The sequence below is a fragment of the Trichoplusia ni genome, chromosome 26 (genome assembly GCF_003590095.1).
Source record: "Trichoplusia ni isolate ovarian cell line Hi5 chromosome 26, tn1, whole genome shotgun sequence".
Lineage (NCBI taxonomy): Eukaryota > Metazoa > Arthropoda > Insecta > Lepidoptera > Noctuidae > Trichoplusia > Trichoplusia ni.
Window position 1 is genome coordinate 194803 of NC_039503.1, and position 18475 is coordinate 213277.

General features: G+C 40.3%; 2 protein-coding genes across 6 annotated transcripts in view; one reads left to right on the forward strand and one right to left on the reverse strand.

Annotated features, from left to right (window-relative positions):
- Window positions 1–37: 37 nt before the first annotated feature.
- Window positions 38–17144, reverse strand: LOC113505491 (dynamin-like 120 kDa protein, mitochondrial). Of its 5 annotated transcripts, none has more exons than XM_026888224.1 (22): window positions 16799–17144; window positions 16141–16360; window positions 15077–15212; window positions 13904–14047; window positions 12972–13058; window positions 12392–12543; window positions 11554–11735; window positions 11090–11200; window positions 10497–10626; window positions 9733–9831; window positions 9136–9267; window positions 8636–8781; window positions 8075–8236; window positions 6472–6665; window positions 5145–5359; window positions 4484–4625; window positions 3810–4023; window positions 3126–3207; window positions 2144–2221; window positions 1994–2050; window positions 1141–1210; window positions 38–317 (listed from the first exon to the last, which is right to left on the reverse strand). In XM_026888224.1, the coding sequence occupies exons 1-22, from the start codon at window positions 16825–16827 to the stop codon at window positions 253–255; spliced, it is 2847 nt and encodes a 948-aa protein (XP_026744025.1). In that variant the 5' UTR covers window positions 16828–17144; the 3' UTR covers window positions 38–252. The 5 variants fall into 5 exon arrangements, with proteins under 5 accessions (XP_026744025.1, XP_026744022.1, XP_026744026.1 ...); XM_026888221.1 differs by having other exon boundaries at window positions 12972–13076; window positions 16799–17142; XM_026888225.1 differs by having other exon boundaries at window positions 12972–13076; window positions 13904–14017; window positions 16799–17139.
- Window positions 17145–17338: 194 nt separating this feature from the next.
- The window catches only part of LOC113505488 (thyroid receptor-interacting protein 11-like), a 57700-nt gene continuing 56563 nt past the window's right edge, over window positions 17339–18475 (forward strand). Inside the window, exon 1 of the mRNA XM_026888215.1 lies at window positions 17339–17692. Within this exon, the coding sequence (XP_026744016.1) occupies window positions 17522–17692 (171 nt within the window). The 5' untranslated portion in view covers window positions 17339–17521. The remainder of the gene's footprint in view (window positions 17693–18475) is intronic.

Here is an 18475-nt window from a genome sequence, read left to right on the forward strand (position 1 = left end):
CTACGGACCAACCGCGTCTAACGTAGCTTATCCTGTGATCGATTCACTTATGCAGTTCTAGCTTAGCCACGAGCTCCTAAAGTTTAATCTCGCAAGCTTTACTTACTAACATTTCTCAACCTACATAAATCTATGACGCGTCAACATTTACACAATAATAAATTACAACAACGCTGAACGGACGCCGCATTGACGCCAGCGCCCCCTGTGTATACAGTACATACGTAATAACTACAATTTACAAGCTATCGATTATTTCTCTTTATTAAGCGCCTCTATGAACTCTTCTAATCTCTCTTGGACTTGTCTCACTCGTTCTGTGGAAGAAATTCAAAACTTTTATAAGTGAAGATAAAACGATTGTACATCCCCGGATATGGTATTTGACCCACAGCCTGAGTTAGGTGTGTAAAAGGTATATCTTGTTTTGTTCCTTAAAAATATAATCTTTTTTGTCAAAAAACCAATCTAATTAAATCTTGAATCTATGATGATATACCACTAATATATCAGTCGTTCATTTAATTAATATGACATGTGTTTGTATAAAAATCTACAACAGAATAGTTTATATTTATCAACTGTTTAAGGCAATGGAGTAATGAGTAAAAAGTATCTTTACTATAATTATTTATACAGTCATTGAATTCAAAACTTGTATGCTGGCAGGAAGATTATACACTTTTATAGGAATACTAGCTGACCCAGCAAACGTTGTTTTGCCAATTGATTTATTAGTAGTTGTATGTATTTCTTAATGCCACATTATAAAAAAATAAAAACAAAAAATTTCGTCCAAAAAATAAAAAAAATAATTCTTATTGTGAGCAACCCTTATTATTTATTAAGGGGTATGAAAAATAGATGTTGTTCTATTCTCAGACCTACCCAATATGTATAAAAAATTTCTTAAAAATCCCTTAACGGTTTCGGAGGAGTACGGTAACTAACATCGTGACACGGGAATTTTATATATTAGAAAATTAGTTAAATTTCTTGACACACACGTAAAATTGAGCCATAGCTGGTGGTAAAGCTGATGAAGATTTTATGTGAACAGATAAGAGAGGGTGGGGTCCATTGCCCAGTAGTGGGACACAAAATTGATTACTAGTAGAGTAAAATAGATATTCGACTCACTCAGTTCTTCTGCTAATTCCACTCGTCTGCCAGACAGTAGCTTCTTTTTAAGTTCAGGGTCGGCTGCCATCTGAAAGTTATGAAAGGAATTAAATTAATTTTAACCGAATTGAAAAAAGAGTTTTCATTCTACATTTCTATTCTGTTTGTCTGGATCTGACTGAGTTTGTTTGGAGTGGAAAAAACGAGTTTGTTGATTCTTTTTTTATCGTGAAATACCTGCCATTTGGTCCCATAAAAATGGCGTCAAGGGTGCTTCATCAATGTTTATTCGAACTCAGTTGTTCTCTAAGTTTCTATTATAAAAGAAATACTGTTACCTTGATAAATTCAAGATTGCGAGACAAGATATCTGAAAAGCCACCACTATCTTGCACAACTTCAATAATACTTTCTTCAAGACGTTTATTGTCGCCTGTAGGTAGGAATCAGACAGAATGTCCCAGACATACCGTTTTAAATGTGCTGGTCTCCATATATTATTATAAGGAGCAAACAAAGATTGATATAAAACTGTCTAAAAAAATCATAGTTTAAAATGTGTATGTGTGTTTGTGTGGTTTACTCGTCAAGTATCACGGTGGCCTTATGGTTTTTTCTGAACGAGGTGCAGTTTCAATCCCAACGCAGGCGCAGGACCAATGTGACTTTCTTTATTAAAAGACATCACTGACAAACGGTGAAGGAAAATATCTCGAAGAAAAATGGATTACAATCTGAAATGGCCAACCCGCAGTAAGCTGGCGTGGTGGTCAAGGCTAAAAAATACCCTGTGCGGGAAGAAGACTCTGCCCATCAGTGAAGGGCGGTTCCCTATCTGCTGTGCCCAGCAGTGGGCCGGTGTAGTGTTTACCTCGTCCAGCACCTCCCGCAGCTCGCGGTCGAGGCGGGCGGCCTCGCGGTTCCCTATCTGCTGTGCCCAGCAGTGGGCCGGTGTAGTGTTTACCTCGTCCAGCACCTCCCGCAGCTCGCGGTCGAGGCGGGCGGCCTCGCGGTTCCCTATCTGCTGTCGCAGTGCGTTGGCCGTCGTACGCAGCGTCTGCTGCACGCGCCAGAACATCACCACCTCGCAGCACTCCTTCTGCGATACGGAATACCACCATCAAAACATACTTAAGAACTAGGATCAAGGTGATCCCTAATTTTAAATAGATCCTGCGGGCTAAATTTTGGACACATTAAGGTCATAGCACACTTAAACGACTCTGCTCCAACACCGCTCCCACCCAATACCGCCCTAAACTAAGACGAATCGTAGTCCACGCGGCGACAGCTAGCAGACGGCCAGCTGTCCATCCGTCGACCGTTCTCGCTTTTCGCGATAGACATATTTCGCGATCGGTTATAAGTGAAGCAAGTCGTATTTTTTACAATGTCTTGATTCTGAGCAGTGACGGCGAGGGCGCGGCGCGGAAGCGGGCGCGATGCGGATAGCGAGGCGTCAACTAACGAGCATTCTGTCGCGACGGCGCGGCGGCGGTAAGCTCGCTGACAGATATCTGCTAATTTATGACGCCAATGTAAAAATTATCTAAAGAGCACTATTTAAAACCCATATTTGAATTATACTCTTTTTGCAGAGTCGTGTAAGTAGGCTATGACCTTTACAGTCCTTAAAAATGAATGGACGCGGCAGCGGACGATAAAGGCAAGTAAACCGAGTTATAAAATAATTATAAATTAAGAATGCATCTGGCGAAATTTCTATAAAAGTAACGAACTACGTTTACGGAAATTGAGTAGAATTATCAAGTAATTATGTAGTAAGCCAGTGTTGCACTGGAAAGTCTTTGCGGTTTCTGACTAAGAAAGCGCGTACTTCGGCAGTAAAACCGGGAAGCGATTAGCGAAAGCCCACCTGCCCTCGGGCAGACAAGATCTGCGAGTATTTCAGGAGAAAAAAGGTACTTAAGTCAATAAATAAATCTCGAAAGCTCCTTACATAAAATACTACGAGTTATTGTTGCCACTTGATTACAACTTACCCCATTTCCATTTTGTTGACTATACAGGTAGAAACTCTTCCGGCAGTCCCGAGCTCGGGTTTGTGCGCGCTGAAGGAAGTTTCTGGAAATACGTTTGAAATCATCAATATTTAAGCCATGATATTTGCTAAAGTTTATGAAAGTCTCAAATTGCAACATGTTTTTTTACTTAGACACTGTTTAACACCTTTTATAAGCGGCAAATGATTATGTTTTTAAGCTCATACATTTTGGATCTATCGCCTGACCCCTGCGTAGGAAACGCGTTTGCGTGATCGATGAATACTTCTTAAATAATTGCCAAATCTCTCACGACACAAGGATTATGACGAAAATGATAATCTTGAAACACTCATCGCCTGTTAATCAATCTTCTCATCATTATTGTGTCAGCTTAGACAGAAACACCCTTTACTAAATACAATCTACCACCAATATCCCCCCTATCCCCAAACACCCCCACTGCGCCACATACGAGATATATCAAAAGACATATTTTACGCTGATCTTGCATAAAACATAATTGTGTATAATGTACTGTATCTATTTTTAAAAAGATTATCTTATGGAGTTTCTTGCCGGTTCTTCTCACTGACACTTTGGAACCGTGCAACTATAGTCAACATTGTATCATTTTGAAAGTGCCTAATTGAAATAAAATCTTATGATTTTTGATTTTCATACTTGAGATACACAGGTTTCCAGGTCTCCCGTATATAGTCGTTGTCGACCTCGATCCCCCGCCTGCGCAGGTTGTCCCTGACGGCCACGACCTCGTCGTACGCCAGCGCGGGGCGCGCGACCCCGAGCCGCTCCAGCTCCGCGCGGACCTCGCCGCGCCGCGCCTGCTCCTCAGAGCTGGTCTGCCAGTACAGCCAGCGCTCTTTGAAGCCAGGACCTGGTAGAGAGAAGATGGGGGTTTGAGTTTTTAGATATTAGCGGTTTTCATAAATCGAAACCAATGTATCATCAATTTATTTACTAAGTTTAATATTAATTTAGCTTTATTATTGGATAACTTAAGACGGCTAAAATAAAATAAAAAGTCACAAAAGTACATAAACAAAAGTTCTAAAGGACGACACTAGAATTAAAGTTATACTATTGGCTATTTGCTGTATTGTACGACTATAATTATCTGTACTCATAATACAAGCATTGCCTAGCGTGAGACTAGATGGTGATGTGTGGTTTTAAATTAAATTAGCGTTGATTATGACACTCCGTCTTGTCACTTTGAAGCTTTGGTTTATTTAAATTAAATATTAACACTTTTGGATTTAATATAAGAATTTAAGTAGTCTTTACACACACACCACCACATTATAACAGATATGTATAAAGCACTTATAATTTACCAGTAAGTTCCTTGAGCTCGTGATGCGTGATGTCCAGCCGCTCCTTGATAGCGGCGTCCATGAGCGTGACGGCGGCGTCCCACTCCTGGCGGGACGACACGCTGCGGTCCTGCAGCGCGTTCAGTTGCAGGACTCGCAGGACCTGTGGGTATCACGGTCATGTTTTAACAGGAAAAAAAAATTACAAGGAGGGTATAAAAAAAGTTTTGAATTAATTTTAAAGTTACTGCGTTCTTCGACAGTTGTTTTATTTTTGAGACGGGTCAATGAAACTTTTTCCCTAGGGATGTTTCGCCACCAGAATGGTAAGTATTTCTTGGAAAGCCCCTTGGCGCTTCAGAAGTGAAACTTGGTAACATGGAAATTAATTCGAATGCCACGCATTCAGTTGCTCTGTCTCTTTCTATCCCCTCTCCTCAGCAGTGTCGAATGTTTAACAAAACAGTGCTTTCACCTCCATGGTAGGATTAAACGTTCAAAGTAACCTTGTTGAAAGTCACATTAAAAGATTCTATCTAAAAAAAGAGTGCGTGTAACCGTCACAATGCGATTGAAGTACAAATTAAAAAAAAAACCGTATGTGACAGAAACGTGACTTCATTTTGCCGTAATGCAATGCATTGTCGTCCAGTTACCAGCTAGCCGTGTTTAGGGAACTCACATCCTGCGCGCGGTCCTCCCACTGATGCCTGCGCAGGGCCTCGTCCACGGCCTCCCGCTTGACGGGCTCGTACACGGGGTCGGAGTCGTGTCCGCGCCGCATGAGCTCGGAGAACTCCTCGCGCAGCGCCTCCCGCCCCGCGCGGATGGACGCCAGCGGGAGCTCCGACTCGGCCCACTCGCGGAGCTTGATGTCCACCGCCGTGTTGAACTTGTCTAGACACAGTTTGAAAAACTTGTATAATAGTATTGCAATAGGTTTCGCGATATTCGATAATGTCTACAGATGTACATTCGTAATTCCTTACAACAACAAAGATAAATTGTAGCAAGATAGTACAGTCATTTCGGGAAATCACGTACTATAGTAATATTCGTCAATATTTATCTTACAAAAAAGGAAATTCTTAAGGTATTTCACAAAAAAAAAACTGTTTAGTAGGGTCAGACGATTTCCGTAAAATAAAGGGTAAGTAATTTAAATATTATTAAATAAAATGAAAAATACTTTTTCACTATTTTTGGGCAAGCTGACTAACAAAACTAAACATATTTTTTTTCGCCAAATACCCTAATTGTTATTAAAGCTAAGTTACTATCGAAAGGAAAAAAGTAATCTAACTTTGAACTAGATAGTCAATCTATGTATATGAAGATGCCAATCTCACTAGAATCATAATCGTAGGGGTCGAGCCACATGGTCGCGGCCGGCGTACCTTCCGCCGGCGAGAACTTCACATTGCGGACGAGCAGCGACTCTTTACAAGGAATGGAAAAGGATGGGAAGTTGAGGTCATAGGGATGGTGGAACATGAGGGAGATCTTTTTCCTAAATTTGTTATATTCTTGTACAGAGCAAAGGCCTCTAACTTTTTTTCCATTATTTTTATAGGAATAATTACTTGTATTCAAGTGTTAACAATATGAAGTTGCTTCTATTTATTTAAGTAGCAACTCGAAATAATATCACTTATCGAAAATGAATCATATTCCCGTTATATTAGTTGAGTTGTTACTACTCATAATACAAGCTTATAATATTATTTTATATTTTGAGTTTCTGCTCTTCGTTTCCGACGATATAACATTGTCTGAATCTTAGAACCAAAAACTATATCTTTTAGCTGCTCTACTAAACAACAAATATATATATATATACTTGAATTAACACTACCTAATAAGGTTTAAGTTTTTAGGTTGGGAAATAGAGTACCTTAGTATTCTATAGTCTGATCTGCCAAGGGGGGAGAGGGAGGCGGGGAGAGGGGGAAGACTGTTGCCTGCTGCAAGAGTAGTTCAGTAGGTCGGTGTGTAGTGTGCGCACATACCGACGTCCTGCTGCGCGTTGGCGGCGGCGGGCAGGTAGATGCTGGCGAACACGCGCTCGGCGGCGGCGGCCCACAGCGCGGCCTGCAGGCGCAGCTCCCAGGCGGGCGCCGCCACGGCCGACAGCTCGGCCGACTGGTCCAGCAGCTCCGCGCGCGCGCGCTCGAACAGCTCGTCGCGGTCCAGCTCGCGCTGTCTACTCGCACGGGAACAACCGGGGGTGTTACGGATATTCATTGTAAAATATAATATCGGGGACGGTCTATTTTATCTATGCCACTATATCCCACTGCTGGGCAAAGGCTTCCCCCAAATCCTTCCACGCTTCTCTATTCTGAGCCTCGTGTAACCAGCCCGCGTGGCCACCGCTTCCTAAGCCGCATCATCGCACGCGTAAACACAAACGTATAGCAACATACGACGTTGTTTATAGAGAAGCGAGGCGGGAAGAGTGGCGGTGCCCGCCGCTGCGCCCGAGGCGGGCAACGCGGCGGCGCACGCTCACCTCGATCAAATCGACTAGTTTCATGTTGGCGAGAGATGGGAGTATACGTGTCGCAACTTGCAGCATGAATGACGAAAAATTGGAACTCGTTATTTCTGCAATTCTTCTAAACAAGACTGACAGATTCCGTCTCGGGCATAGCCTCATCGAGAATTGCCGCTGCGTGCGCCACCGCGAGGGAAGCGTCGTTGCCCGCCGCCGGCTCGGCCGCAAAGAACGCTCAATTTCAAACAAACGCGTCTTAAATCGCTTCTCCGTAAACGCACGTATACAACGCCATACATTTGAATCAGTGCGGGCCGCGCCGCTCGTCGCAACGCGCGACGCCCCGCGTCTCTGTTAATGAGGCCATAGTGTGGTGACTTTGGCCCAACCATCGCTGTCCATGCAGCTGACGTGACCCAGACCCATCGGTTACATATTTTACGTATTACATTATTTCAAATTATCCTATAGTTTCGGTTACGGATATCGATATCCATAACAACACTGAAAACAAGAACCAGGGTGACTGCACGGAGAGGCGAGTGGTTCAGGTCACCATGACAAACACACTGAGCGCAACGTGTCCCCGCGTAGGACAGGCATTTGATCAATCCATGAATGATATTCAAATATTTATCCTATGATATGTGAATAAATATTTGAAATCAAACTCCCGACCACAAGGATCAAAAAAAGAAGATTTTGTCTGGTGAGATCGTTAGGTAGGTTTTGAGTAGGGGATTTCACGCAAGACATGTTTTGACATAGACGACGCTGATATGAAGCATATTCAGAAGATGATACCAGAAAAAGAAGCTGGGTAAACCCACTCAATAGTGAGAGGCTGATATTTCGACAGCAGAACAGAACCCCAACAGAAAGTCGGTTGAGTTTATGAGTCGTCGTCGTCGTTGTGTGGTACAAACTGCGTTTTTGTATGGAACCAAATGCAGCAGAAATTACGCGACAGAAACTTCGCGGCTTCACCCTAACCGTGCAGTTAACTACGCCAAATTGGATGATAACGTTTGTTATAGAACAAAACACCAATTATTTCACATCATACAAAAATCTAAACGTAAACGCGTTAAAACAGCTAGATATTCCCCACATACCTGGGGAAGGTATTCTTCCACTCGGTCTCGAGGTTGAACCTCATGGCCTTGAAGGCGTCTGCCTGCTGCTCCACGGAGGCCCGCACCATGCGCCAGAAGCAGTCCGCCACCGCCAGGGACAGGTTGCGGGTCGTCACCTGCGACGGCGTCACTAGCCCGTCCCTGTGCCAAACATTATAAACCTTCAACTTATGGTAAATTGGTTCAACAAATAGATTTCCAGCAAAAATAATGTTAATGTGTAACATTGTTACGACTTCACACTTCACAGGATCAATTTTGATTAAATTTCAGATAGTGCAGTTGGAGGTTTCCGCTGATATAGGATACACAGTGAAATAGCTAATACATAATATATTCAGGAAAAGCTTTGTCTTATTCGGTTAAACACAAAATTCCTTAAACTTGTTGAACTTTATAATAGTTTATTCAAATAAAAATGTTATGAAACCCTGAACATGTGTTTACATTCTTTACCTCGTCTGGTTGACCTTACTATAGTTAGGACAGCGGAAGCAAAAATATTCCCTATTAAAGTATAAATAAGTAACATATACTGACTTGAAGAGTTTGGAAGACCTGAAAAACCTCTCCTCGTACTCGCGGATGCTCTGTATGGAGTCGTCCTTGCGCGAGCGGCCCGTCACCACCGCGTAGTAGCCCAGCGCCTTCATAGGGAACAACTTGCCTTCCAGGATGCGCCGGATCTATAACCAATGGGAATATGTTGATTTTTGAAACATGGACGAAAGCTATAACCGCTATAACAGCAAAAGTGAATCAATCACAGGTTAAGTTACGCTTGACGCGGTTGGTTCGTAGATGGGTGACCATCTCTGTCATAACGGATTCCTACGTGTTTCGGAAGGCACGTTAAATTGTGGGTCCTGGCTTTGACAGTTGTTACAGGTAGTCAGAAGCTTGAAAGTCTGACAACCAGTCTAACCAAGGGGTATCGTATTGCCCGGGTAACTGGGTTGAGGAGGTCAGATAGGCAGTCGCTCCTTGTAAAACACTGGTCCACATTCTCCCCTGTTCCCCCCCCCCTCTATATCACTCACTCTGTTGGGGTTGGCGAGGTTCTCCTCAGCCAGGTCGACCTTGGTGAGCACGAAGATGGTCCGCTTGCCGCCCGGGTCACACGACGACACCAGGTCCGTCACGTTGCTACGCTCCGCGTCCACTGAGCCATCCTGTATAGCCAATTGAAGGAAATCAATAATGTATGTAACAGCGACATCTATTGAACAAAATAACGAAGTGGTTGGTATATGGTAAAGGTGAAGCGAAATCAGTCTGCTGTCGAACTTAAAATGATGCGAGCAACTATGTCAAATGATTTTACACTTTATCTTGATTACCATTATACATAATATCAGTTAAGTTATTCTTTATTAACCAAAAAATTTAAATTAGTCTGTTTTTTTTTAATACGACTTACTGCGGGTCTAAGATCTATAATTATTGTGTATCAGTCACAAGCACAAATAAACCCAGAATAAGAACTATGGTCGGTATGAACGAACGACACGTCACGCACAGTGGGCTTGGCGTGGTTACCTCAACCACTCGGCTAATCGTGCAGTCATATCTTGATTTGCAAACTCAAAATAGAACATCTATCCAAATGAAATTGAGTAAGGGACGTGTTACGTTACCTGTATACAGAGTATGATGGCGTTGGGGTTGTCCATGTAATTCTTAGTCATTTGCTTGATAGCGTCGCGAGTGTCCGCCGCCATGTCCACTGTTTGAGTCTAAAACAGTTAAATAAAGTTAATTATACTAAAAGTTACACATAAAGTTAATTATGCCAACGCGCGATGGAGCGCAGCATACTTGGCGTCAAACTATCGGACCGAGTAAGAAACACCACACTGCGCTCCATAACGCAAGTAACAGATGTTGGGGAAAAAACAGCCAGGCTAAAGTGGGAGTGGACTGGTCACGTCGCGCGAATGCAGCCTGACCGTTGGGCAAAAATCGTCACACACTGGACGCCGGAGGGAGGACATCGGCAACGAGGCCGTCCGCGACGAAGGTGATGTGACGATCTAGTCAAATACGCGGGGCGCACGTGGCCGGAACTTGCACAAAATAGAGAAGTGTGGAAGAGTAAGGGGGAGGCCTTTGCCCAGCAGTGGGATCTAAAGCAGGCTACATAAAAAAAAAATACATTTCCTATCTAGTCGTTGCATTTTAATCCATTACTAAGTTTACGAAACTTCAGGTCACATTTTATAGGTTAGTTTAGTTTTAAAATCAGGTTATAAGCTTGTAGATCAGTCAACGTCTATTGTGCAATAAGACAAACTATACTCTAAAATTAATTTACGTTTTAGTGACACAGACCTCACATCCTTTTTACAAAGTAATATACACCCTATTCCTAGCGCAATAAAGTTGCAGATCGTATACACACCGATATAACTCCGGGCAGGTCGACTAGCACCATACGATGCAGGCCGGGGCCCTTCACAGACATGCTGATGACGTCAGTGGACACTGTACGACCGCCGCGCACACTGTTGCGCATGCGCAACTCCACCTCCCTGACAAATAACAAATAGAACAGTTTAAGCATAGCTTAAATGCGTAGGAATGGGCATGAGCCACTTCTTTGAGGATTGTTTAAAGAAGAAGTTGTCTTTTTTTGGAAAAATATGACTCGTGCAACAAATAATTGAATCCTTGTGTCCAGGCAGTACCTAAGACATTCAAGTCACAAGCTTAAAAATATCCGGTCGCAGAAGAAGCGTTTGTAGATCACGTTGTGTGTAGTGCGTGTTCTATTTGGGGATCGAACCAGTGATACGTTGCAAACTTACAAAACATGCCACTCGACTAGTCGTCGATGCTATATAAAGTGGTTCGTCGAATGAAACTGTAACGATATTTTTGTGGATATTCCAAAGTGGTATTGGTAGTGGTTTTTGAGAACAATTAATTTTGTACGAAAAAGCTATCAAAGTGATTCAAATTAGAAACCATATGAAGTGTAGAATAAACACTCACTTCCTGAGATCAGCCAAATCGGATTCCTTATTGAGATCAAACTCCCGCGCGGAGTCCCTGAACTGGGCCACATGGTACGGACCCTCGGATAGGGTCACCTTCACAGGAGCCCTGCAATAGAATACATTGTGTTAATTTGTGTTATGCACATAATATACAGCTGTTCATGAAGAATTGCTGTGCATAGCCACGCACCGGGCAAGATACAAGTTATACGGCGGCGGTTCAGGTATAGTCAGTTAGATCCTGACACTACCCACTCTCTCCCCAGAGGAGGTGGGTGTTCATGAGGATTCTTCCCATTTCCCAAGATAGGGAATTTACCCTTCCCATATATCAAGAAAGGGAACTTGTGTTTGCCTTCCTGAGAGGAGTGTGGGTACGATCGAGCATGTTTGTTTATAAGTAAGGATGAGTTCGTGGGGGATGAGTGAATGCGTTTATGTGTGTGTGTGTGTGTGTACCTGGTGCACATCTCGCCGGCGCCGCGCGGGAAGATGCGCGCCTGCGCGATCATCTCGAGCACGGAGGTCTTGCCGGCGGACTGGTCGCCCACCACCACGACGCGCGGCAGGCGGTCCGTGTCGCCCGCCTCCCAGCCCGACAGCTCGTCCAGCACCGCCGAGTACATGTCGATCAGGGAGCGCTACGGCAACAGACAAACAATCACACCACTAGTCCACTGGCGTACAGTTACAGATATCAGTCAGCCACTTGATGAGCCGTTCCACTCATATAGACGACGTGGTTATATCGTCCATTCCTGTCCTCAGCTTCGCGACATTTGAAGGAAAATTGGAACACGATGAGCGATAAATACTAGCGGCCTGTGATCGAGCGACCGTATTTCGTAAAGTGTCCCCGCTTTGAGTAATATCAGATTCCACACGTAAGATCTTTTACGAAATTGATCTCAAGTGTGGCGATTGTTTTTTTTTAAGACTAAGGCCATAACCAAGAAAACAAGCTTATTTTCCGAAATGCCACTGGCTACTTTTTGCTGCGATAACCGACTGCTAACATCCGCGACGCGACGGTTAAAAGCTGATGAGTAATATATACCCAGAACAAACGATTGAATGAATTTTCAATCAATAATATAATCAACCACTGTGTCCCACTACTGGGCAAAAGCAAAATTACTCATATTGACTAAATTGGGGGCATATTACAATTTATATTATTATTTCGTCAGGCACAATGTAGGTGTCATTATTGGTTCACTTTCACATACCACTAGGACAGACAGATATTTTCACCCGTACCACGTTATAACTATCTAACTACTGCCAAGCTCCCTACCTTCATTTTCCTGGTGGAAGGCTGCCGGCCCTGCCGCAGCAGCATGTTCTGCTGTCGCAGCTCTCTGTTCTCCTGCTCCAGGCGCTGCAGCTCGCGCTGGTAGCGAGCCTGAAGCGCTAGAACTTCCTCTTGTAATGCGTGGACACGCTTTTCTAAGGGAACATCCGCAAATTCGTCAGAATTGTGAGGCAAAAAACTTTTGGAGTGGATAAGGAAATGAAAAATCAGCTAAACGCTGTGTTAGTTGCAAGTTTTTTTCTTTGCATTAAGGCTTCTATGCTTAAGACACTGATACGGGAAACAAATTAACCTCTCTGCACACGAGACTTTTTGACAATTTTAAAATCGAAATAGCTGAAATATGAGACAATATGTATTCGAAAAATCACGTGACATTCGACCCTATTCAAGATTCGGAGCAAAATGTCAGCGCGTGAAATATAGACTAAAAACATCAGAAGGGAGCTGCTGTATTGCGGCACGAAACCGTCACTCTAGTCACTTGATTAACTTGGCTTGACAGTTCAGATAGCCAAGTTCAAGACATAATTTCCTCAAAAGTTATAACTAAATGGCTCACCATAAGCAGTAGTATCCTCGTTCGGTCCCCTGGCGAGAGATGGCGCTGGCCGGCTCTGGAGGTTGTTCACTATCTTCTGAGGCTCGTCTGTGGCATTCATCAGAACTTGTGTCAGAAGAAACCACCAGTCAAATGAACAATCCAATAACTAATAAAATGGGTGTGAGTAAAATAACAATGATTTGTAGTGCCAAGTTAAATGCGCATATTGTGGAGAAGTAATTTAACCTCCTTATCATATTAAGGGCTTGACATAGTGAAGAGTAATTTTGAATGTTAATTATTTAATTGATGAATTCTAGTCATGATTTTGATGATTAACGACTTCAAAGTACTTAGCGTCTATATAACACACTTAAACTGGCTACTACTGATAACTAAAAAATAACACAAGAATCTACTGATTCTATTTATATAAGAACACATAAATACATTACAAATAAATTTAATTTATAGGTTAATTAGACAAAAGGTCAAAGAAAATTTTATATAGACAGGTAAAATAGAATAAAAGTTACATCTATTGCAATTTGTTTTTTCTAAAATAAGATCGAGATAAGAAGACCTGATAAGATTGCAGGTAGACTTATAATTATATGCAAGTATTTAAAATATTTGTATTAAAACATCAGGACTTATTTTGCATATTCTGTACGGAAAAAGAACAGCAAATAAATTAAGATAAAAAAATATATTTATATATCATCCAAAGCTCACGCACGTGGCCGGAAATCGTAAAGGATAGAGAAGTTTGAAAGAGAAAGGGGGAGGTCTTTGCCCAGCAGTGGGATTTAAGACAGGCCAAATAATAAAAAAAACATCCAAAGCTCTTGTCATCCTACCCACTGCTGAGCATAGGTCTCTCTTTACAAATGCAATTTCGTAGTAATTTATCCCAGGGTTACCCACAGCAAAAAGGTTAGCAAACAAACCGATATTGGCGGCGTTATTAGCGGCGGCGGCGGCCACAGCGTCCTCGTAGCGCTGGCTCAGCCAGCCGCGCAGCTCGGCCGCGCGCGCCAGCCCCGCCTCGCGCAGCCGCGGATCTATGTGCACCGACAGCGTCAGTGGGACACCTAACATATATATACATACGGTCACCGACAGATGCTGCCCGTTCTAGTCAGGGAATCAACTTAACTTGGAGTACGATAGGAAAAGGGACATGTTTTGGTTATAATAGTAGCTATTACAAATTACTTTGTATCAAGACAAGTGCTAATTAAGGTATACTGTGAGCATAATTTACAGAAATACATAAATGGGAGCAGCCAGGAAAGGTTGAGAGATTTTCGAACTACATTTAAATAGCAAATACATATTATTATAATACTTGAGGTGACAATACAAAACAAATAAGAAGAGCAAAGTACTAACAATACATACACACTTAACAATGGACTAAACTTCAAGTTTTTACGACATAATATAATATAAAATTAACATGAGACATTATGAGACTACTTGAAATGTTGAATAATGTCAGGTACGAGAAACAAGGAGGACAATGTAAAGTGTTGAATTGGTAACATTTTAATTCATGGAGAATCGGGTAAAAGACTAAAACTGTAAATTAGTCCTTCAGATAGATTTAGAAAAAAATCAGGCGCGTATTTATTTATTTTTAGTATATAATATGGAGTAACTAAAAAATCACTATTAACCAACAAGTGATGTTACATTGATTTTTGATCTTGAAATCTACCCAAAGGACTAATTCGATTTTTATTTGGAACATCCTATTGGACTACTTCCAAAAAAGCAATCATTTTGTACATTAAGATTATTTGTATTAGAGAATTCATGACTTGGCTATGGTGTCTCATTATCATGCTCAAGTGATATCCAAATACGATAAATTTAATTTACACCTGCTATATAATATCATATTAAAGTACAAGATGAGACTAGTTCTTGTTTTAAGTCACATCTTCCTCATTCCTGCCCTGAGAGCCTACCACAACCAATTAGAGTAAGACTTTGCAATTGAGGAAGCAGGACAGAGTATGACACGACGAAAACAGTCATCTATGTTTCACAACTGCATCAGTACTACTTCAAGAGGTGATGGTAGGCTGACTTAGTTGTCTATTGAAGTAACTCACCGATTTGCAGCTGGTCTCCAATCCTCTCCTTGGCGTCAATGAGTGTGGTAGTGAATCGGTCCCACTGTTCATTGTCAGGCAGCAGTTCATTCAACCAGCCCATGTCCGGTAAGCCATCCTTCCATTCTGTGTATTTCTGGAAAAGAAGACAAAAAACTGAGTAAGTGGAAGTAATTTACATGTTTTCTTGGAGTTTTAAAATATTGTACCAAAGATGTCTTCTATAATTAAACCATCAAGACATACAGCACTTTTCATTTCAAGTTCATACATTTTAAAAAGAAAATAAAATGAATTGAAAAGCCATAATTTACTTTTAAATTTATTGATTTTAAGTTCTTCCTACTACCTGCTGAAGCATACTTTGCATGTTACAAATCAATACATCAAAATTCCCATGACAGTTACATACAATAGTTAATTGTTAAGTACTATTGAATTAATAATTAATCTATTTCTATTTGGACAGATCATGACTTGTTAATCAATTTAAATGTCTTACTGACTTTATAGAAACAATGACCTGCTATATGGCTTATTGCCAAGAAGTTTGTTTTGTGGAGACTTCCATGCTCAATTTAAGATTCTATTGTTGTTCTATACTTAATCCAGTAACTGGTAACTTAACTATAGGATTAGGTTAAGTCTTTGATTGGAGATATTTTTTTTCACAGATAGTGTAAAAAGTGACTTCTATTCATTGAATGGATTATTTCCTAATATTTAATTTATTTTCAATATGACAGTGTATTTATTGCATTAATTTACACTAGGAATATTGCATTCTGAGCAAATTTAGATGACATTTGGTATCTGACTCCCAAGTCCCTTTATTGTTTTTTAGTTTACCTTATTTAAATTAACTGACTGGCCTTTGCCTGGGTTTGATTCCCATCCAGGACCAAAGTTTGTGTGATGAGCATGATAATTTGTTGTGTCTAGGTGCTATTTATCTTTGTATGTATGTATTTAGAACCACATAAGCATGTTTACTTTGCTTAGTTTGTGATTGGATGGTGTTGTGAGTAAAAAACTTTTTTTTTTCAATAATTATTTTTACCAACCTTATTTAATGTCATGCCGCCTCCCACGGCTCCACCAAGCAGGAGGTACCTGATCTTCAGCACCCCTCGCACAGCCCTGGCCACCAGCATACCATACTTTCTCCGATGTATATGACTGGGGTCTATAGGTTTGTGGAGCAGCACACTGCGGCCTGTCCAAATGGAAAATGCAACTGCCCTTTTGTCTACAATTGGCCATTGTGACTTTTTAAATGATGATCTGAAATGTGGTTAAGCATAAAGAGGTTTAATATACTTCTAATGTTTTATTATGGAAAGGTATTTGAGTTCTATCAAATAAGAATCTAATAGTTCATTACTTTATTAATAAGACATGTTCATCACTTAGGGTACAGTCACCTACTGTATAACTAAAACGTATATTTTAGTTATATATCAATCAATGTAATTTAGCAATGCCTATCATCACAATATTATTTTGGCAGAAATGTTTCAGGTCAGTCATTTTCAAGGTCGAGTCTCATAACAATGTTGTGTAAAGGCGTTGTATGTTTTGTTTATTAAAAAATATAGCAACTAATTGAAAACTTTACAATATCGGATACAGTTTGTCACATAATTCGATCCAGAAAGTACCAGGGCGACAGAAATTGTAAGAAGTCATAGGTCAGTTACGAAGGTTAAGAGTGCAACTCACCTTATGCGATTGTGCAGTATTCTCGACATGTTTACGTAATACTTTCAGTTCGCTTAGTATTTCATAACCAATCAACGGGTTTACAGAAAATATAATAAATTAAAAAGAAGTTCTCATTTCATAACCTCCACCGGTTCAAAGAAAAAATATATCACGTAATAACAAAACAGATGTACTGGTGTATAATATGGTACTATTATCGAGTAAATATGAAACAATCAACTTGTAAATAGTTATAAATTACTTCATATTTTGAATATTGACAAATTACACATTTCAAAGGACATTTTCGATTTCATTTTTGACGCACGTTTCGTTTCTGCTGTTCAGTTGTCGTTTGAGCAGAAGCTGTGTATTTTTTTTAATAACTCTTAATATTGTTTTACCTACATGTATATCTGGAACAACATATTTTTAGTTGTATTATTTCCGCTGAATTCTTTACTTGTGATTAGTTCAAACTTTTAAATTACAGTTGAGGAAATTATTTTAACTTTAACGTTTAGTTATAAAGTCAAACATGTATTGCGGAATGATTGGTATTAGTGCCTTAAACGTCAATTACGTCATTATATGTCAAATGGCGACTTGTTTTGCCAACTGGACAAAATCCTGTCACTTGCAAAAATAATGCAATTTTCTCATTGTTTACATCTATTGTTTTCAATAATTTCCGTTTTAATACTTTAGTGTGATATGTGATGTTCGTTGTTCGCGTGAAAAATGTCGTGGCTTAACTTGAACCAGAGTTTAAACAGCCTGAAAGGGCAGATTACAAATTTTGCATCTGAAGTATTATCTGAGAATCCTGCACAGGATATTGCTAATGATAGTTCACATGAAGACTCTTCTGTGGCAGAACTAGAGGAGAAATGCCGAAACCAGGAGCTCGAAGTAAGTTAAAAACACAATTTAGTGAAACTATTGACAGATGACTTTCAGGTTATGTTTTTATGTTTTTTTTATAAATAGTTAAGTTAATGTACTGCCTGTAATAGTCCTCTCTAATTCTTGAGAGGTTGCATCACAGAGCAATGAGTGTTTACGAAATCTTAACATTATTAGTGGAGTTACATAAACAAAACTAATATTTTTGTCTTGCTGTTTTAATCTGTTGATATATTTTTCATGAAATAATTGTCCTGTATTGCGCGTCATGTACCACCGCCTACACCTATTAGGTACAATATACAGTAGAATATTGGAATATTCGAACTGTCCTTGTTCATACTAGATCTAATAACTAGAAAAGCAAATAATTATGTAGAAAATTAAACTCCTCCATTTATATAAGATTGAAATAACATATGGAACTGTATGTTATGTATGTATGTTACGGTATATATTTATAATGCCAGCTATTTTATTGCTCATAAACCATTGAGATTGTAAATGACATATTATGGTTTATGGATTTTTCATGAGTGCTGTTTTATGTATTATTATTTCATAAGCTGTTTAATACAGTACTGAATTATCATATGTGCACACATTTTCAGTAATTATAAATTTTAGGACAATCTTGATAAAGTCAAGATCCCTAAAGGTATAAAAACTGTTTGTTACATCAATCAGAATATAGGTTTTAGAATATAAACATCTTTCATGGCTGTATATTTTGTCCAGAGATATTTTGATTTCCATATAATATACTGATTCTGTCACACACCCAATTTT